Source organism: Anolis sagrei, chromosome 6, assembly GCF_037176765.1.
Source record: "Anolis sagrei isolate rAnoSag1 chromosome 6, rAnoSag1.mat, whole genome shotgun sequence".
NCBI classification, from domain to species: domain Eukaryota; kingdom Metazoa; phylum Chordata; class Lepidosauria; order Squamata; family Dactyloidae; genus Anolis; species Anolis sagrei.
Window position 1 is genome coordinate 51000343 of NC_090026.1, and position 22153 is coordinate 51022495.

Here is a 22153-nt window from a genome sequence, read left to right on the forward strand (position 1 = left end):
TTACTTTATTAGGACCATTATAAATTCCATGAAATGCACGAGTTTTCAACTTCTCTAGAACTCTTCATTGGGCTATCAGAGGCTAAATATGAATAAGGGGCAGGGGAGACGCAAGAAAGTTTTAAAACCTCCTTATCATTCTATCTAAGAATCCCAAAATATTTTTTTTTAATTTAAGATATATAAATTCCTACGATTTATGCGAAAACTGGATCAAAATGATGTACACATGGTACATCACACCTAGTAAATTGGCGAAATGTTTCAAAAATGTACCCGACAAATGTTAGAAATGCCAAATAAAGGTTGGGACATTCTTCCATCTATGGTGGACATGTGAGAAGACCAAAAATTCTGGAAAGTGGTACACGAAATATCAAAGAAGATACTAGATTTAAAAATGGAAATGAAACCGGAGTACTACCTTTTGGGAAGAATATATTTTGAAATAGAAAAGAACAAGGATATGTTATTTTCCCATATGGTTACGGCTGCGAGACTAGTTTTTGAGAGAAAGTGGAAGTCTAAAGAGACGCCAACACTAGAAAAGTAGATACTCAAGAGACTTGACATCACGAATATGGACAATTTAACACAACTCCTGAAAGCCAAACAGAGCACAGTAATTGAAAAGACAGACTGGTCTCCAATCAAACATTACTTTAATATTAAATAAATCCAGGCTGGAGAGAGGAAGGCATTGAAGAGTACTGGGCATTGAAGCCTAGTGGCCTTCAGAGGAAGAGTGGTGGGGGTGGAGGAGGGCCTTGAAAGTAGAGCGGCGAGGGCAGTGGAGACAGCCGAGCAGACTATCACCTCTGGCAATGCGGCCTGTCGCTCCCCCCCCCCCCTCCTAAGACTGCGCTGTTAAGGGACTTGGATTTTATTATTTTCTTTTATTCTTAATATTTTTATTTTATACCCGGCATATCAGACAACCCCCGACTTTTCATATGATTTTCCAGGGTTAAAAAGTCATCTAATACACCGGAAAATACAGTAGTCTCTCAAGATAATCATGCCTGCATTGGTCAAACTCAGGAAAGCATCTTCTCAGTATCACATTCATACCCATTTACCAGCTGGTTGATTTGAGAAAAGGTTGGATTCTGGATGTGCAGCCTGTCAGTAGCAATGCGGTTCAGAGCTGTGTTGTCTAGAACTACCTGTGAAAAGAGACAGTGTAGGATGAGTGTGCATGGATGGAATCTCTCACTTGTTAAGATATGTACACTAGATACAGGTTGCATTCATTCAAAGCCACTCTCCTATTTATTTTCTACATATTACTCAAGTCTTTTTAATACTAACTGTGTGTGTGTTTGGGGGGACGGGGACGACACAGCACACAACAATGGGACCATGCAAAGTAAACTTCCTACATACCAATCTATAGTTCCATTGAATCAGGTTTTAACACATGGTATATTATGCTCTTTTACTTTAATACTGGTGGGGAAAAAAAATCCTTCCACAATCATGCCTTACCACACAATCAGCATTCTGTGTCAGCCGCTTGAGCGTCAAGAGAGAGTTGTATGGCTGCACTACTACATCACTCATTTCATCCTGGTTGGGGAAGACTGAATATGTCTGTACCAGTTTCTTAGGATACCTGTTGAGGAGTGAGGCTGTCAGTGACTCAGTAGAGAAAAATATGTACCATGCCCAAATACTAGGATGCTGTATGGTAGAGCTTTTTCAACATGCATCATTTTGCGACACAGTAATTCAGTTTTACTAGCAAACCAGAGGTTAAACCACCCTTTTGTAAAAATATATTACAATTTTTAAACTTGTGTAGTGTAGGACTGTTAGTTGCCTTGAGTTCCCACGGGGAGAAAGGTGGGGTATAAAGATAGTAGTAATTAATTAATTAATTAATTAATATATGATCCATTGGCACTTGTGCCACAAATACCATCTGCCTGTGACAAAGAACTGGTGGGTTCACAAGCCTGAAAAGGTTACGGAAAATGAACACATTAAATGACTTTGGAACTTCCAAATTCAGACTGACAAGATTTTTGAAGCACAATACTCCTGACCTCACGATTATGGAAAAAACACTTTCAATGTTATTGGAGCTCAGCCTGTGATTGTGTTTCAGGATCAGGGTGCTTTGGATGTGGGGAGTGATGTCAATGAGTTGCAAGATGAGTTTCAAGAGGGCAATGGTTTGGCCAGTGATGTTGATGCAGAGAATGACCAGGATATCCCTGTTCAAGGTGTAGTTTCCCATGAGAACATCCCTGAGGGTGTGGGGGATGATGGTGTGCTTTCTGAATTGTTACCAGAGTTCCCATGATAGGGAACATGAAAATAGCTCGGCACCTGGCCCAGCTGCAGAAATTAATGAGCAAATAAATAGACAGGAGGAGATCAGTAAAAAACAGGAGAGCTGAACAGTGGCTTCGGGGTTCTGCCAGGCTCTGAGAGAAAAAGATAAGAAATTCTCAGCTAAAGTGAAACAAATTTCTGAGTGCTAGAGACACAGCTAACGAGGAGATAAAAGTCCCAAGTGTAGAATATGTAGTCAGATGGAGCATCGTTTTGAATCAAGTCAAGATCTCGTCCTTGTTCATGGAAGCTTTGCTTGGATAATTCATGTTTAAGTGCCTTTGTTTCATGGTTTTGATTCTTGGAATCTATGCTTTTATATTCATGCCTTGGATTCGTGTTTCCTGATTTCTTGTATTATTTTGGGGAAGTTTTGACTTTGTTTTTATGGACTTTGCTGGACTATTACTCTGGACTACTTTGTTCCTGCTTATCTTTCTACCTAATTGGATTTACCTATTTCTTTAAAGTGCTTTTTTACCTTACTGCTTTTTAATTATCTTCAATAAAAGGATTGTTTTCCATCCAACGGTGTGTTGTTTAAAGTCAGAGGGCTTTTCCTATCCTGGAGTGCAACAGATCTTGCAATCCCAGATGACAGCAGAATTGACAAGAAGCAACTGGAAAAGCTTATGATATGAGGATTTAAAGATAGAATTGCAAAGACTCTGGCACAAGCCAGTAAATGTGGTCCCAGTGGTGACTGGCACAATGGGTGCAGTGCCCAAACACCTTGGCCTGCATTTAAAAACAATCGGCGCTGACAAAATTAACATCTGTCAGCTGCAAAAAGGCCACCCAACTCCGACCTGCACACATTATTTGCTGGTACATCACCAGTCCTAAACACTTGGGAAGTGCCCGACGTGTGGTCGAATACAAAAGCCAGCAAAATGATCTTGTTTGCTGTGTACTAATCTTGCTTGCTGTGTATCAAATAATAATAGATAGGCCTGTTTTGAAATTTTATGATAAACCTAGGAAAAAATGAGATGACTAAAAGAATATCTCCAAGGTTTCAAAAGTAACAAATACAGAGTTCATCAAGAAGATGAAGACACCAGCCAAAGAGGATCTGGATCCCCTCTATAAGTTTAAGGTAAGTTCAGTGTTACATTCTCGTTCAGAAGGGACCATGCAGATCTGAAATGACCAGCTGCAGTAATATGATAGGCCTAGTTCGGGCTAGGCTGAATTTTCTTCATTATATAACACACTGATGTCTCCCATCCGAAATAGGCTTTAGATGAAATTACCATAGCTGTCCTCATGAGATGAGCTACGACATCAAGTCAAAAGGGAGGAGCGTTCCTTCTATATATTGCCCAAGAATTGAAGTTTTGTAAGCAGTTTATAGTAATAATTTAAAACCTTCTGAGGAGGATTGAGACCAACCTGAAATCTAAAACAAACATAAAACAGCTTTGGGATAAACCAGAGTGTTGTTGTTCATTCGTTCAGTCGTCTCCGACTCTTCGTGACCTCATGGACCAGCCTACGCCAGAGCTCCCTGTCGGCCGTTACCACCCCCAGCTCCCTCAAGGTCAGTCCAGTCACTTCAAGGATGCCATCCATCCATCTTGCCCTTGGTCGGCCCCTCTTCCTTTTGCCTTCCACTTTCCCCAGCATAACTGTCTTCTCTAAGCTTTGCTGTCTCCTCATGATGTGGCCAAAGTACTTCAACTTTGTCTCTAGTATCTTTCCCTCCAGTGAGCAGTCGGGCTTTATTTCCTGGAGGATGGACTGGTTGGATCTTCTCGCAGTCCAAGGCACTCTCAGCACTTTCCTCCAACACCACAGCTCAAAAGCATCGATCTTCCTTCGCTCAGCCTTCCCTAAGGTCCAGCTCTCACATCCGTAGGTGACTACAGGGAATACCATGGCTTTGACTAGGCGGATCTTTGTTGCCAGTCTGATGTCTCTACTCTTCACTCTTTTATCGAGACTGGACATTGCTCTCCTCCCAAGAAGTAAGCGTCTTCTGATTTCCTGGCTACAGTCTGCATCTGCAGTAATCTTTGCACCTAGAAATACAAAGTCTGTCACGGCCTCCACGGTTTCTCCCTCTATTTTCCAGTTGTCAATCATTCTTGTTGCCATAATCTTGGTTTTTTTGACGTTTAGCTGCAACCCGGCTTTTGCGCTTTCTTCTTTCACCTTGATTAGAAGGCTCCTCAGCTCCTCCTCGCTTTCGGCCATCAGGGTGGTGTCATCTGCATATCTGAGGTTGTTAATGTTTCTTCCAGCAATTTTCACCCCAGCTTTGCATTCATCCAGCCCCGCACATCGCATGATGTGTTCTGCATACAAGTTAAAAAGGTTGGGTGAGAGGATGCAGCCTTGCCGTACGCCTTTCCCAATCTTGAACCAGTCTGTTGTTCCGTGGTCAGTTCTGACTGTTGCTACTTGGTCCTTGTACAGATTCCTCAGGAGAGAGACAAGGTGACTTGATATCCCCATACCACCAAGAACTTGCCACAATTTATTATGATCCACACAGTCAAAGGCTTTAGAATAGTCAATGAAGCAGAAGTAGATGTTTTTCTGAAACTCCCTGCCTTTCTCCATTATCCAGCGGATATTGGCAATCTGGTCTCTCGTTCCTCTGCCTTTTCTAAACCCAGCTTGAACATCTGGCAACCAGAGTAGTCAGTCTTTAATCCCACTGTTTAGATTAAAATGATAAAAATATCTATATTAAAAATAAGGCTCCAATAGTCTATACACCAAAGTTTTGTAAGACGTATTAGACAAGCATGCCTCTAGGAGTGTTGGTTTTGTTTAAAACATTGAAGTGAGATGGATTAGGGTAAGATGAAAAATGTGCACAACTGCATTGTTGGTTCTAAAATTAATTGATAATTACAAAGAATAACTAATTAAAAATGTCTGAGCTAAAAAAAAAAAAGATTTAGACTTTCCATGAGTTTACCCTGGCCTTTTGATTTCATTCAACAACTCATTTCTCTCTCTCTCTCTCTCTCTCTCTATAAGAGTCCATGAAGCTGGGAGGTGAACGTCGAAAGCAAGGCAGACCCCACTTGAGGATGCCACCAGGGGAGGAGGAGGAGGAAAGAAGAGGAGGAGGCAGTGGCAGAAGCTGCTCGGCGGCAGGTCCCTAAAGTAGCAGTTCCTCTCTGTTTCCTTCCTTCTCCTCTTCGCTCTAGCGGCAGAATGTTGTGCTAGGTACACTCGGTCATAGGGGGGCCTGGTAGCTCGGGGAGCCCCTCCAGCCAAGAGGTAGCCTTGGCCTTGCCTCCACCCCCAGTTCCAGCTCTGTTGCTGCTGCATCCTCTGTGGGAGACTTCTATGACACAGGCATAAAAAACTCATCCCATGGATATTTATTTATCGTGTCAGGAGCAGACCAAACAGTTGTATTGCATTTTTTAACAAATCCCATGGATGACAACATGTATTGAACTGAATGCTGAATATGTCGGAAAGTAATGTAAAGCCTATCCTATGAACCATGTAAGATTTATTACAATATATTCATTCTTCATATTTTTTAAAAAATCTTGTAACCTTACTTTCCGGATATCCCTCGTATATCGGTGTTGGGAAACACTTCAACTCAGTTGTTAGCACAACTGTCACTACTACGCATAATAATAATAATAATAATAATAATAATAATAATAACAACACTTTATTTATACCCCGCTACCATCTCCCCAGGGGACTCAGTGCGGCTTACATGAGGCCGAGCCCAAAATACAAGTAATAACAACAATACAAGCAACTTAAAAACAACAAAACAATAAAACAATAACATAAGCATTATCAATAGGACCACACACTTTAAAATCGATGGGTAGGCCAAATGTAGTTAAAATTAAAAATAATGCTGGACATGGGCGAAAAAGTGATGGGCGGTTTGTGGAAACATACAAGCAGACCTAAAACAATATAAATTGTTTTGGAGGACAAAGTGCTATAGGATCATTATTCTGGGAAGGCACACTGGAACAACCACGTCTTCAAGCTCCTCCTAAAGACTGCCAAAGTTGGGGCATGCCTGATGTCCTTAGGGAGTGAGTTCCAGAGTCGAGGGACCACCACTGAAAAGGCCCTCTCTCTCGTCCCCACCAAACGCGCTTGCGATGCAGGTGGGAGTATGAGCAGGGCCTCTCCAGATGATCGAAGAGATCGTGTGGGTTTGTATAAAGAGATGCGGTCACGCAGGTAGGCGGGTCCCAAACCGTTCAGGGCTTTGTAGGTGAGAACCTGCACCTTGAATTGGGTCCGGAAAATGAATGGCAGCCAGTGGAGCTCCTTAAACAGGAGGGTTGACCGCTCCCTGTAAGGAGCCCCGGTTAACAACCTGGCTGCCACCCGTTGGACCATCTGGAATTTCCGAGCTGTTTTCAAGGGCAGCCCCACGTAGAATGCATTACAGTAATCCAGTCTAGAGGTGACTAAGGCGTGGGCCACCCTGGCCAGATCCGCCTTCACGAGGTATGGTCGCAGTTGGTGCATGAGTCTCTATTGTGCAAAGGCCCTCCCGGCCACCGCCGACGGCTGAGCCTCAAGCGTAAGTGATGAATCCAGGAGGACCCCAAACTGCGGACCTGTGACTTCAGGGGGAGTGCAACCCTGTCCAACACAGGTTGCCACCCTATACCCCGATCCGGTTTACGACCTACCAGGAGGACCTCTGTCTTGTCAGGATTAATCTTCAGCTTGTTTGTCCTCATCCAGACAGCCACAGCAGTCACGCACTCGTCCAGCACCCGATGGGCATCTTTGGAATTAGGTGGAAAAGAGTAGTAGAGTTGTGTATCATCTGCGTAGAGATGGCACCCAACTCCAAAGCTCTGGATGATCTCTCCCAGCGATTCATGTAGATGTAAAAAAGCATGGGAGACAGAATGGAAACTTTCGGGACCCCACAGGTCAAAGGCCAGGGGTCCGAGCAGGTGTCACCCAGCTGCACCATCTGGGATCAACCCTCCAGGAACGACCAGAGCCACGACAAAGCCGTGCTTCCAAGGCCCACCCCGGAGAGTCGTCCTAGAAGGATACCATGATCGATGGTATTGAAAGCCGCTGAAATGTCCAAGAGAACCAACAGGATCACACTCCCCCTGTCCAGCTCCCTACAGAGGTCATCTACTAAGGCGACCAAAGCCGTCTCGGTGCCATGGCCAAATCTGAAGCCAGACTGTGACTGATCCAGATAGTTGATGTCATCCAGGAAGCCATGGAGCTGAGAGGCGACCACCTGCTCCAACACTTTGCCCAAAAACTGGAGGTTTGAGATTGGTCTATAGTTGTTCAAGACCGTGGAGTCAAGGGAGGTCTTTTTCAGGAGTGGTCTGACCACCGCCTGTTTTAGTCCAGATGGAAAAATTCCTTGCTCCAGCGATACATTAATGATCAGCAAAAACCAATCAATCAAACCATCCTTGGCCGATTTAATTAGCCAGGACGGGCAGGGGTCCAGAGTCGACGTGGTCGCCCTCACTGCCCCAAAGGCCACCTCCACGTCCTAAGGACGAACAAGCCGAAAGGAATCCCACACAACTGGACAAGCAGATGCTTCGGTCACCTCTCTTGGAACTGTGATTAAACTGGAGTCCAACTCAAGACGTTTCCGAGCAACTTTGTCTGCAAAGTGCTGCGCAAATTCGCAGCACCGAGTTTTCTGGCCACAGTGGCCCATGCCTTAGTTACATCTCGTTTGGATTACTGCAACACACTCTACATGGGGCTGCCTCTGAAGATGGCTTGGAAGCTTCAACAAGTACAAAGATCGCCAGCCAGGCTGCTGATGGGGGCAGGTTATAGAGAACATACGACCCCCCCTCCTGAAGCAGCTTCATTGGCTGCCTATTTGTTTCCGGCCCAATTCAAAGTGCAGGTTATTACCTATAAAGTTCTGCATGGTTCAGGTCCTGCGTATTTATGCAACCACATCCCCCACTTATGAACCTACCTGAGATTTAGTATCAGCTGGGGAGGCCTTCCTTTCAGTCCAGCCCACATTGCAAGTGAGGCTGGTGGGGACGAGAGAGAGGGCCTTCTTAGTAGTGCCACCCCCTCGCTCTGGAATGCCCCTGCAAGACAGATTAGACAAGCAACTACCCTCACAACATTCAGGAGGGATCTGAAGACCTGGCTGTTCAAACAGTCTTTTAACAATGATTAGTCAACACCTATTAATGTGGACAAGGACCCTGTTTATATGGATATACTTAGATTTGGGTAATAGAGCTCTTATTTAACTTATAGGAATGACTGCGATTTTAACTAATGTTTTATGATATTATTGTTTAATTTTTGTTTACTCGTGCTTTGGCTTATTTTGTTTTGTCTTCTATTGTCTTATATTGATCTGATGTGTTATTATTTTGTTTATTCTTTATTTTATATGTAATTTTATTGTATTTATCCATGTTGTCAGCCACCGCAGGGCAGGGTATAGATGAAGATTATTTATTTATTTATTTATTTATTTATTTGAAACAGCACAAGATTAGTACACAGCAAACAAGATCACCATGCTGCTTGTATTGGATCACACATCGAACACTTCCCAAGTGTCTAGGATTGTGTGATGTATCAGCGAAAAATTGATGCAGATCCAAGTAGGGTGGCCTTTTGCAGCTGACAGATGGTAATTTTGTCAGCGTCAATTGTGTTAAAGTGCAGGCCAAAGTCTTTAGGCCCTGCACCCATTGTGCCAGTCACCACTGTGATCACCTTTACTGATTTGTGCCAGAGTCTTTGCAGTTTGATCTTTAAATCCTCATATCATGTCAGCTTTTCCAGTTGTTTCTCTGCAATCCTGCTGTCACCTGGGATTGCAACATCGACAATCCTCACTTTGTTTTTTAACACGATCGTGAGGTAAGTAGTGCTCCAAAACTGTCTGAATCAGAAGTCCCAGAGTAGCTTGACGTGTTCATTCTCTAACTTTTTCCGTCTTGTGAGCCCACCAGTTCTTTGTCGCAGGCAGATGGTATTTGTGGCACAAGTTCCAATGAATCATCTGAGCAATGGTGTTATGCCTCTGCTTGTAGTCTGTTTGTGCGATCTTCTTGCAGCAGCTGAGGATGTGATCTATTGTTTCACCTACTTCCTTGCAGAGTCTACACTTGGGATCTGTCGTCAACTTTTCAATTCTGGCTTTGATGGCATTGGTTCTAATGGCTTGTTCTTGGCCTGCCAGAATCAGGCCCTCCTTTGTCTCCATTTTCAAAGTTCCATCTGTGAGTCACAGCCATATTTCTTCTTTGTCCATTTGGCTCTCAATTTTTTCTCAGGAACTGTCCATGGAGAGCCTTCTTTCCCGTTTTCTCTTCTGCTCTGGATTGTGTTTTTACGGTATTCACTCTTTGTCTTTTGCACTTGAAGCAGTTTACTACTATTGGTTCTTAAATGCCTTTCAATAATCTGCCAGTGCATGTTTCTCTTCTTTTACTGTTTGTTTCACCCTGCCTCCTGATTTTCTGGGCAGGTAAAGTCTGTCGACATCACAACGCGGGTGTAATGCGTAGTGGATTGTCATCAGTTTTCTTGTTTTTCTGTCCAGATCATCCAGCTCTGCTTGTGTCCAGTTCACAATTCCAGCAGTGTATCCAATGATGGGGATGGCCCAGGTGTTGATAGCCTTGATCATATTTTCGTCAGTTAATTTGCTCTTCAAAACCTTTCTGACTCTGGATATATTCTTTGCTGACCACATTTTTCACATGCCCATGCTTGATATTGTCCAACTGTAGTATGCCCAGATATTTATAGGCATTTATTTATTTATTTATTTATTATTACTCCTACTACTACTACTACAACTAAACATACTGAAATTAAATCATATCTGGGTTGTGGAAAAAAGCAACCAACTATGCGAAGCCTGAATTAACTGGACAAACATACTTTTAAAACAACATAAGCACACAATGCTAATTATATAATCTGAGAATAAAAAAACCAATTCAAATGGGTTATACCTTACACATAGGTGTATAGGGAATCTAATGAGATTTACATATTAAAAGTGCCTAAGAGCATGCTAAGACAGAGGGCTTGACTATAGTGGACATTTTAAGGCTTCACAAATCCTAGCTTCTCTGCCACTGGAAGTCTGTATTTGTCAAACGGCAGGAACCTTCCTGTTAAGCACAGTGCACTGTTCAAAGTCAATAAAATGGAAAACAAACATTTCTAATACTTAAGAGCAAAATGAGATATTTTATTTGGGAATATTTCAAGATGTAGAGAAGATTTGAGGAAAATCAGAGGTCAACCACAGACTGCACAACAAAAACAAATTACATTGTGTGGACCTTGTAATGGGGGATATAATGTGGCTCTCAAATATATTTATAATTTGATTGGCTAGATCCCAGGAGTTTTTATCTAGTGCATTACAGTATTTCTAAGCCCAGAGGATGACAGCCGTATCAACAGGGGGTTAGTCAAGTCAATGTTTCAACTAACTGAATTGTCTCCAAATGTCTCTTTCATCCCTCCTTAGAATTTTTGGAAATTATGCATGGAAATGATGATCAAACCACCAGTTCCCATCCAAAATAAATGTGATTTGCTTTGACTGGAACCAGAGAACATTCATTGCCTAAGGGTTGAGAGCTGATTATTTCTCCTTCCTATTTCAAGTCACAACTCCAGCATGTATAAGGCTTGCCTAAGCTGGTGTTTGGGTGGGGTAGCCTTTGCTCTGAGTCAGCTCTGTGTCTTACACAGTCTGCTACCATTCTAGACCGATTGGCTTTTTCACCTATATATGCTCCCCAAGAGTGTGAAAAGTACATGTATTTACAAGTCTTTCATGCCATCACTTACCTGTCATTTAATCTCTCCAGAAGGTAAGAACCCAAACCAGAGCCAGTCCCCCCTGCAATGGAATGGCACAGCACAAAACCCTAAAGGAAAGAGTAGTAGAAAGCATTTGTGTGCGTATATGTAGGGAAACACACACATAGAGGCCATCCTTGTTATTGGAAGTACTCTCAATGGAAATATAACCACCAGAACAACAGTGAGGTTGTGGACATCAAAGCCACGCAGTTCTTTCTGCAATCCTTGCTACACCTAGAATCCAAATCCCAGCCATGTTCTTCAGTGTTGCCTTAAACACAAAATAAATCTGTAAAGGTAAAACCACTGAAGAGTCAAGGGCAGCAAAAACCCTCAAAACCTGTCAGAACTTGCAAGTTATTGTAGTTGAGTGAAGACTCCTAACCAAATGTTGCAGTTTATTCCGTCTTGATTTGAGAACATTTTTTTGTGCAGAGCTCCAAAGACATGTTTATGATATCCATGGATTAAATTTCCCATTGTCCTTTCTTGTTTTATGTCATATAAAGCCAAATGGCTCATTCTTGAGATTGGTTGTTGGTGTCTCTTTTCTCCCTCCTTCCAAAAAAACAGGAAGGGCAAGTGGTTAAACACATGATTCAAATTCACCTATTATGTATATACTGCATTTAAATACTTTCCCCCCCACCCCGTGAGAAACCCCAAACAGCTCACACATAAAAAAACTTGCTTAAAGAATAATAAAATTAGAACATAGATATCACCATTTTAAAAATCATACATTAAACAACATAAATTGATTTTTTTAAAAAAAACCCAAATTAGAAAGATGCTACAAAGAGGCTTCCTGCAAATTAGTTATTAAACTCCCGCTTAAATAAGACAGGTTTTACTTGCCAGTGAAAGGAGAGCAGTGATAGGATCGGCCTAGCCCCCAATGGAAGATAATTCAACAACAGGGCAGTCACTGAGGTCCCTTCTACACTGCCATATAAAATCCAGATTATCCGCTTTGAACTGGATTATATGGCAGTGTAGATTCATATAATCCAGTTCAAAGCAGATAATGTGGATTATCTGCTTTGATAACCTGCATTATATGGCAGTGTAGTAGGGGCCAGAGAAAGCTCTCTCTTGTGTCCTCACCAAACAGATCCCTGATTGTGGAGAGACCTAGAGAAAGCACTCTCTTGAGGATCTTAACATCATGGTATATCCATATAGGAAAATATCTATATACATAAAAATATAACGTTCGTTTGTGGGATTAACGGAACTCAAAAACCACTGGATGAATTGACACCAAATTTGGACACAAGACCCCTCTCAGGCCAACGAATGACAATCACTCATAAAAACACTGGAAAACACAGTGGAAGGGACTTAAAACAGCAAAAAAACCCACCCCAAAATTACATTACAACGCATGCGCAAAACCACACATATATACACACATACACGAATATATACACACACATATATGCATATATACATACACAAAACACATATACACAGAAAGGGGGAAGGAAGGAAGGAAGGAAGGAAGGAAGGAAGGAAGGAAGGAAGGAAGGAGAGAAGGAAATAAAAAAGTGAAAGAAAGAAGGAAAGAGAGGGGGAAGGAAAGAAAGAGAGAAGGAACGAAAGAGAGAAAGGGGGGAGGGAAGGAAGGAAAAAGAGAAGGAAGGATGGAATCAAAGAACAAAGGAAGGGAGGGAAGAAATGGATAGAGAAGGAAGAAAGAAGAAGGGAAAGAGAAAGGAAAAGAAACAGAGGGAAGGAAGGAAGGAGAGAAAGAGGGAGGGAAGGTTTGCCACAGCAACGCGTGGTGGGTACAGCTAATAATTATATAATAATAAAACTTTATGTATACTCCACCACCATCTCTTCAAGGGAACTCAGGGCGGCTTTCATGAGGCCAAGCCCAGTAATACAACAATGTAAATAAAACATGCAACAACAGTAAAAAATAAAATTAGTAATCTGACTCTGAATCGAAGTAATCTGAATCCAAGCCACATACGCTTTATAGATTATGACTAGCATCCTGAATTGTGCCCAAAAACAAAGTGATAGTCAGTGAAGCTGTTTCAACAAGAGTTCTCACTGGCCCTTCTCCAGTGCTGCAATATTTTGAACCTGCTGAGGTTTCCAAATAGTTTCAAAAGGCAACCCCATATGGAGCACGTTGCAATAGTTCAAACAGGATGTAATTAAGATAAGGGTGTGATATCATGGGTTTGTATATTAAAATGTTGCTTGATTTATTGTGTAATGCTGTAAAATGGAGTGTTGACATTGATGCTGATTGGCGGAATGTTTGCGATTTGGGAGGAGCTTGAGTTAGTCAAAGGAATTTGAATCAAGTGATTGGAAAAGGTTTGATTTCTCTGCTTGAAAAGAGATGTTTAATATATAATCTCCTATGTTATGTTTTAATTCCATCAAGAAATTTGTGTTTTCATGCAAGTTTAGCTTCCAGAATGGCTATCATTCTGAAAAATTGGTTTCAGACATGGTGTCTGTGGTGGCAGCATGGAAGTGGAGTGTCCTGTTGTTATAAAAGTAGTATAAATCCTCATTTGAATCTTGAAGACATTTAGACTGACCCCACAATAGGAATCATAGAAGAGGAGCAGGAGGCAGTCCTTACATTTAGTGGAGGTGGGATGAGAAAAAGCCCTCTCATTCAGTGTTGCAGAGAACACCGTGAAGTCTTCAATGTGTTACCATGGCAGATCTGACTTCTCAAAGAACAGGCACAACTGATGCACTAGTACAAATTGTGCAAATGCACTCCTGGTCATTGCTGAAACCTGGGCACCCAAGGTCAGGACTGAGTTCATGAAAACACCCTCGTTGTGAACCAGGCATAGAATAATAATAATAATAATAATAATAATAATAATAATAATACTTTTTTTGTACTCCGCTACCATCTCCCCAAGGGACTCAGTGCGGCTTACATGAGGCCGAGCCCGAATACAACAATACAAGCAAAACAACAACAGTACAAGCAATTAAAATAAAACATAAATAATAAAATATACAACATTATCAATAAGACAACACGCAATTAAAAACAGTGGGAAGGCCAAATGTAAAGTTAAAATGGAAATAACTTTCCCATAAAGCACAAGATTAATCCCTATTCTGTGATCTGACTTTTTATAGACAAGGAAGACCCCTGTCTTGTCTGGATTAGATTTCAATTTGCTTACTCTCATTCAGTTCATTATGGACACTGGTTCAGAACTGAGACAGCTTCCTTGGATCCAGTGGAAAGAAACCATACAGTTGGGTGTCATCAGCATACTGATGACCCCCCAACTTTTCAACACAAAATACAGAGTTAGGGATATACTCGCTGTTTAAGATGACGCCGCATTCCATGGAGACCGGCTGGAGGTGATGGTCTGCTGGGCTGTCCCCATGGCCCCCGCCGCTCTACCCACACTACTTTCAAGGCCCTCCTCCAAAGGCCACTGGGCTCATCTTAGGCCCAAGGAAGAGCCTCCGGAAGACAACTCCCAGCAACGCTGGTCGGCGGTGTGCCTGGGATGTGCTCCCAGAGGCATTCTGGGAGCAGTAGTTCCCTGACTCCTACTGCTCCCAGAATGCCTCTGGGAGCACATCCCAGGCACGCCGCCGCCCAGCGCTGCTGAGTCATTCGGAGGCATTTCCTTGGGCCTAGGCAAGCCCAGTGGCCTTCGGAGGAGGTAAGCAGCAAGGGCGGAGGAGGTCCTTGAACAGAGAGCAGTGAGGGCCGCAGGGAAAGCCCAGCGGGCCATCACCCCCAGCCAGTCTCCGTGGCAACGCGGCCGTGCCACTATGGGAGATTTTATTTTTCTTCTTTTACTTATTATTTTAATTTATACCCGGCGTACTAGATGACCTCGGACTTTTCATAAGATTTTCCACGCTTAAAAAGTTATCTAACACACCGGAAAATACGGTACTGTATTTTCCAGCATAATAAACAACTAGTGTATAAGAAGACCAACTTTTCAAGTTAAAATATAGAGTCTGGGATATACTTGCCGTATAAGACTACCCCTCTTCCAATCCAATTCTATTCTATGGCCATCTAGACACAAGAAATCCCAAGTGCAAACCTTGTCAGTGCGGGTCAAGATGGCGGTGATTCAGGAACTACGACTCCCAGAATGCCTCAGCGGGGAAGTCCAATTTATTTATTTACTAGCTTGGGGACCCGGCGCTGTCCGGGTTATTAGAGAAAGGCATTGTATATCAAGGTTGGTCTTGATCAGTTATTTATATGGCTCGCAGTGGTCTCAGGGAGTTAGTGAAGGTACTGTGAGTCCCATCGTCTGTGGTCCATCGTCCTCCAAACTGCACCAGGATGGAGAGAGGGTCATGGGGGCTCTGTGTGCTAAGTTTGGTCTTGATCAGTCATTGGATGAGGGTCACAGCAGTCTCAGAAAGTGAGTTAAGGTACTGCAAGTCCCATCATCCATAGTCTCACTCTACATCACCAGAATGTTGAGTTGGCCATGGGGGCTCTCTGTGCCAAGTTTGGTCTTTACTGGTATTTGGATGAATGTCACTGTGGTTTCAGGAAGTGAGTGAAGGTACTGCAAGTCCCATCATCCATTGTCCGTCCTCCTCCAAACAGCACCAGGATGTAGAGTCTCTCATGGGGGCTCTGTGTGCCAAGTTTGGTCTTGATTGGTCATTATATGAGGGTTGCAGCAGTCTTGGGAAGTGAGTGGAGGTACTTGAAATCCCATCATCCATAGTCTGTTCTCCCCCAAACCTCACCAGAATGTTGAATTGGCCATGGGGGTTCTGTGTGCCAAGTTTGGTCTTCATCAGTCATTGGATGAGGGTCTCAGTAGTTTCACTAAGTGAGTGAAGGAACTGTAAGTCCCATCGTCCAGGGTGCATCATCCTCCAAACCACACCAGGATGTAGAGTGCATCATGGAGACCCGGTGTGCCAAGTTTGGTCCTTATCGGAAATTGGCTGATGGTTGCAGTGGTCTCAGGAATTGAGCGAAGAGACTGCAAGTCCCATAATCCATGCTCGATCCACAGTCAAACCACACCATGGTGTAAAGTGGGTCATGAGAGGTCTATGTGCCAAATTTGGTGTTGTTCAGTCATTGTTGAGGGTCGCAGCAGTCTCGGAAAGCGAGTAGAGGTACTTCAAGTCCCATCATCCATGGTATGCCCTACTCTAAACCGCAGTAGGATGTAGAGTGGGTCATGGGGGCTCTGCCAAGTTTGGTTTTGTTTGGACATTAGATGAGGGTTGCAGCAGTTTTGGGAAGAGAGTGGAGGTACTTGAAGTCCTATCATCCATGGTCTGTCCTCCTCGAAAGTACACCAGGATGTAGAGTGGGTTATGCAGGCTCTCTGTGTAAACTGTGGTCGTGATCCATCATTGTTGGCAGTTATAATGGTTTTAGGAAGGGAGTGCAGGTATTGCAAGTCCCATCGTCCATGGTGCATCTTCCTCCAAGCCGCACCAGGATGTAGAGTGGGTCATGGAGACTCAGTGTTCCAAGTTTGGTCTTTATCGGTAATTGGATGAGGGTTGCAGTGGTCTCAAGAATTGAGCAAAGGTACTGCAAGTCCCATAATCCATGGTCCATCCCGGCCAAACCACACCAGGACGTAAAGTGGGTCATGAGAGGTCTATGTGCCAAGTTTGGTCCTGATCAGTCATTGGATGAGGTTAACAGCGGTCTCAGAATGTGAGTGATGGTACTGCAAGTCCCATCATCCATGGTTCATCCTCCTCCAAACTGCAATAGGATGTCGAGTGGGTCATGGGGGCTTTGTGTGCCAAGTGTGGTCTGTATTGGTAATGTTCTGACCCAGCCCCCTCTGGCCTTTTCCTTTCCTCTCTTAGTTATCTCGGAATCTTGGAATTGAGGCTGGCCAATCAGAGACCATATGCAAATGTCCTTCTCATGTCCCCGTTTCTGCCATGAACTCTTTTCTCCACCAGGGGCTCCTATTGAAGCTGGCCAATCAGAGACCATATGCAAATAGCACCACTGCGGCAGCCAATCCGAATGTTGGAACTTTCAGGCTGGCCAATCAGAACGCTGCCACATACCCCTTCCGCCCTTCCTCTGTCCGATACAAACACTCTTCTTTATTATATACTAGCTTGGGGACCCGGCGTTGCCCGGGTTATTAGAGAAAGTGGGTAATGGCGGCTCTGTATGCCAAGTTTGGTCTTTATTGGTCTTTGGATAACGGCTGCATTATTTTCAGGAAGTGAGTGAAGGTACTTGAAGTCCCATCATCCATGGGCCATCCTCCTACAAACAGCAGCAGGATATAGAGTGGGTCATGGGGGCTCTGTGTGCCAAGTTTGGTCTTTATCAGTCATTAGATGAGGGTGGCAGTGGTGTCAGTAAGTGAGTGAAGGTACTGCAAGTCCCATCATCCAAAGTCCATCCCCTTTCAAACTGCAGCAGGATGTAGAGTGGATCATGGGGGCTCTGTGTGCCAAGTGTGGTCTTGATTGGTCATTAGAAGAGGGTTGCAGCAATCTTTGGAAGGGAGTGGAGGTACTTGAAGTCCCATCATCCATGGTCTGTCCTCCTCCAAACTGCACCAGGATGTAGAGTGGGTCATTGGAGCTCCATGTGCCAAGTTTAGTCTTGATTAGTCATTGGCGAGGGTCTCAGTGGTCTCAGGAAGTGAGCAAAGGTACTGCAAGTCCCATCATCCATCTCCAAAATTTTCCAAATAACACCAGGACGTAAAGTGGGTCATGAGAGGTCTATGTGCCAAGTTTGGTCTTGATCCGTCATTGGATGAGGTTTGCAGAGGTCTCAGAATGTGAGTGAAGGTACTGGAAGTTCCATCATCCATGGTCCACCCTTCTCCAAAACTGCAGCAGGATGTAGAGTGGGTCATGGGGGCTCTGTGTGCCAACTTTGGTCTTGATTGGTCATTAGATGAGTTTTGCAGCAGTCTTGGGGAGTGGAGGTACTTGAAGTCCCATCATCCATGGTCTGTCGTCCTCCAAACTGCTCCAGGATGTAGAGTGGGTCATTGAAGCTCCATGTGCCAAGTTTAGTCTTGATGAGTCATTGGCGAGGGTCTCAGTGGTCTCAGGAAGTGAGTGAAGTGACTGCAAGTCCCATCATCCACTGTCAAATTCTTCCAAACCGCACCAGGATGTAGAGTGAGTTATGCAGGCTCTCTGTGTAAATTGTGGTCCTGATCCATCATCGTTGGCAGTTGTAATGGTCTTAGGAAGGGAGTGCAGTTATTGGAAGTCCCATCGTCCACGGTGCATCCTCCTTCAAACTGCACCTGGATGTAGAGTGCGTCATGGAGACTCAGTGTGCCAAGTTTGGTATTTATTGGTTATTTGGATGAGGGTTGCAGTGGTCTGAAGAATTGAGCAATGGTACTGCAAGTCCCATAATCCACGGTCCATCCCAGGCCAAACCACACCAGGACGTAAAGTGGGTCATGAGAGGTCTCTGTGCGAAGTGTGGTCCTGATCAGTCATTGGATAAGGTTAACAGCGGTCTCAGAATGTGAGTGGTAGTACTGCAAGTCCCATCATCCATGGTTCATAGTCCTCCAAACTGCAGTAGGCTGTAGAGTGGGTGATGGGGGCTCTGTGTGCCAATTTCAGTCTGTATTGGGAGTGTTCTGACCCAGCCCCCGGCCTTTCTTTTCCTCTCTTTGTCATCTTGGAATGTTGGATTTGAGGCTGGCCAATCAGAGACCATATGTAAATTTCCTTCTGTCATGCCCCGTTTCTGCCATGAACCCTCTTCTCCACCAGGGGCTCCTCTTGAAGCTGGCCAATCAGAGACCATATGCAAATAGCACCACTGCGGCAGCCAATCCGAATGTTGGAACTTTCAGGCTGGCCAATCAGAACGCTGCCACATACCCCTTCCGCCCTATGTCCTTCCTCTGTCCGATACAAACAAACACTCTTCTTTATTATAGATATAGATATAGATTATTTATTTATTTATTTATTATTTATTTGATGCACTTATTAACCGCCATTCTCAGCCCATAAGGGCGACTCATGGCGGTGTACAGTACACATAAAAGACAATTACAAAAGGCACGGTGTCCAAGGCACACCGCTGCTCGGGGCTGCTGGGAGTCGTAATCTGGAGGCACTTCCTTGTGTCTAGGTGAGTCCGGTGGCCTTTGGAAGTTTCTGCCAGCCAATCGGATGGCTTCGCTTCCTTCCTCTCTCTCCCAGCTGCCCAGAAATGGCGACGTTGGAGGAGTTGCTTCAAAGTAGAGCAGGGAGAGTGGTGGGGGCGGAGAAGGGCCTTGAAAGTAGAGCGGGAAAAGCAGCAGGGCCACCATGGCAATGCGGCCTATCACTCCTCCTCCCCACACCCTCCTCCTCCTCAGGCTGCACCATTAAGGGACTTGGATTTTATTTATTTTCTCTTTTATACCCGGCATATAAGACAACTCCCGACTTTTCATAAGATTTTCCACGGTTTAAAAGTCGTCTTATATGCCAGAAAATAGGGTAATTCCCAGAGTTTGCACCTCCAGGAAGGAAGAAGAAAAGAGAAATCAAGCAGAACCATGGGGACACACTTTATGCCTAATTCCCTGTGAAGGTCATCCACCAAGTCGACCACAGCTGTCTCCGTCACTTAATCAGGCCTGAAGCCAGATTAAAATGAATCGAGATAATCCATTTCATCCAGAAATCCCTGGATCTGGGAGGTCACCAGTCAATCTAGACTCTTACTGAGGAAAGTAGCATTGGGAAATGGCCTGAAATTCTCTAGCATGGCAGGTAAGGTTTTCTCCGCTGTTAATTGCCTCATTACAGTGTCTTTCAGGCAAGATGGAAAGGTGCCCAAGCATTCATCATCTCTCTACCCACTCTGCCAGCTCCACTTCTGCTGATTTCAAGAGCCAGGAACGGCAAGGGTCTAATACACATGTGGTGGTAGTTACCACTGTAAAGACCCAGTCCATATCCTCAGACTACATAAGCTGAGACATAATTAATGCTACAGAATCAGCAGACTACTCAGGAAGTCAACAAAGGAGATGTATACCATCTTTCTCCTGGTTTTTAACTACTGTTCTGGTACAGCTGTACCAGGAGCTCCAATTTTGTTTGCTTTGCATTGAATGTTTGTTTGTAGTCCTAAGTTTCAGGGACTCTGCAGATAGGTGGCTTCTTTTGGCTGCAGTCATAGGGCAGGCCACCTGTCCATCATTGTTTGGTTTTTGGTCCTGCCCCTTGCTCAGGGTAATTGGGAAGGGAAGTGAGCCATTTTGTTAGTTAGTCTCAGCCAAGTTAGTTTATGTATAGGATGTGTGTAACTTCCCCTGTACAAAAGCTTCAACCTTTAAGAACTCCAGGGAAGCATTCCCACAGCTTTAAGAATTTCCAGGAAAACAGCCTTAAAGACTAAAGAACTCCAGCTGGAGAACATCCACTGCCTTGCTGGTAGGTCCACTCGGCGTTCGAGAAGTAGTTCAGCCCGGTAGTGGAGCCCACATCAGTGAGGGTTGGATTTCAGTCACCCTGGGAGAAGTTAAAAAGGGGGACTTTCCTTTAAAGAAAACGTTATTGAAGTCAGTTGGCTGTCCTTCGTGGGCAAGATTAGGAATTCACCAGTTCCCTAAAAGTTTGGAATCATTTGCTTAACTTTACTGAAGATAAGAGAAGTTCCTGTTTGGTTGTTCATTAATAAAAGACTTTGTTGCACTTCTCAAGCCATCTGAAGACTCTTTGTGGTGGAAACCTCCGAGAACTTCTCCTTAGGCCCCTGGCTTCCCGCTGGGCAAAGGTTCCACATCCTGTCTTTAAAGTCAATTAATTACAGGCCCAGTGGTGACAGAACAACTACTTATCTGCTGTTTTTTGTTCCCCCCCCCCTCTTATTTCTCTCTTCTTTTTTCTTTCTTTGTCTGTTTTTGGGGTTTTTTTTTTTTCTATGCTATTACTATCTTCAGTATTTTGTATCTTAAAAGAAAAACTTTCAATAAAGATTATATTTAAAAAAAGAATCAGCAGACTACACATCCACACTAAACCTATATCAACTATTCCAATTAACTGAAATCAAATTCCATTTTTATTTTATAAACTATCTAAACAAATATTCCAAAATTTGTAGAAGTTACTGATGGTAATTCCAGGTTTGAAAAAAAAAGCTTTACTTTTAATTACTTTTGTGCACCTCAGGACTCCCTAGACACACAAATTATTTGGAGTGACCTATTTCTCAGCTTTACTAGGGAATCTGGGAACATGTCTATTATTAGAAGGCATGAATGAGAACCTACAATCATCTGCTGAAGTGTAACTTCCATCTGTATTAGAAATGCTGCATTCAGAGTAAGAGACATGCTGGAAAAGGAACCCTGTAGTTTTTAAGGTCAAGGGTCAGAAGAGGACATAGGATTCCATTTCCTCCTACACATTCCCTGCACATCATAGGAAGTTTTTAATCCCATGGCACATGTTCTCCAATCTTAATCTGCCTAGTATTTTAGGGAGATTATTTTGCTTTACCCATACCTGTCACCCTAAACCAGTGGTTCTCAACCTTCCTAATGCCCCCTTAATACAATTCCTCATGTTGTGGTGACCCCCAACCATAAAATTATTTTCGTTGCTACTTCATAACTGCAGTTTTGCTACCGTTATGAATCATAATGTAAATATCTGATATGTGGGATGGATTTTCATTCGCTGGATCGCATTTGGCACAAATACCTGATACGCCCAGATTTGAATACTGATGGGGTTGTGGCGGGGGGTTGATTTAGTCATTTGAGAGTTGTAGTTCGTGGGATTTCTAATTAACCTACAATCAAAGAGCAGTCTGAATTCCACGAACAATGGAATCAAACCAAACTTGGCACACAGAACTCCCATGACAAACAGAAAATATTGGAAGGGTTTTGTGGGCATTGACCTTGAGTTTTGGAGCTATAGTTTACCTACACCCAGAGAGCACTGTGGACTCAAACAATGATGGATCTGGACCAAACTTGGCATGAATACTCCATATGCCCAAATG

General features: G+C 43.6%; 1 protein-coding gene across 1 annotated transcript in view; it reads right to left on the reverse strand.

The window, feature by feature from the left end:
• The window catches only part of TUBG1 (tubulin gamma 1), a 36916-nt gene that overhangs the window by 6346 nt on the left and 8417 nt on the right, over window positions 1-22153 (reverse strand). Inside the window, exons 5-7 of the mRNA XM_060781289.2 lie at window positions 11152-11231; window positions 1489-1615; window positions 1080-1166 (exon numbers count right to left, since the gene is read on the reverse strand). Of these exons, the coding sequence (XP_060637272.1) occupies window positions 1080-1166; window positions 1489-1615; window positions 11152-11231 (294 nt within the window). The remainder of the gene's footprint in view (window positions 1-1079; window positions 1167-1488; window positions 1616-11151; window positions 11232-22153) is intronic.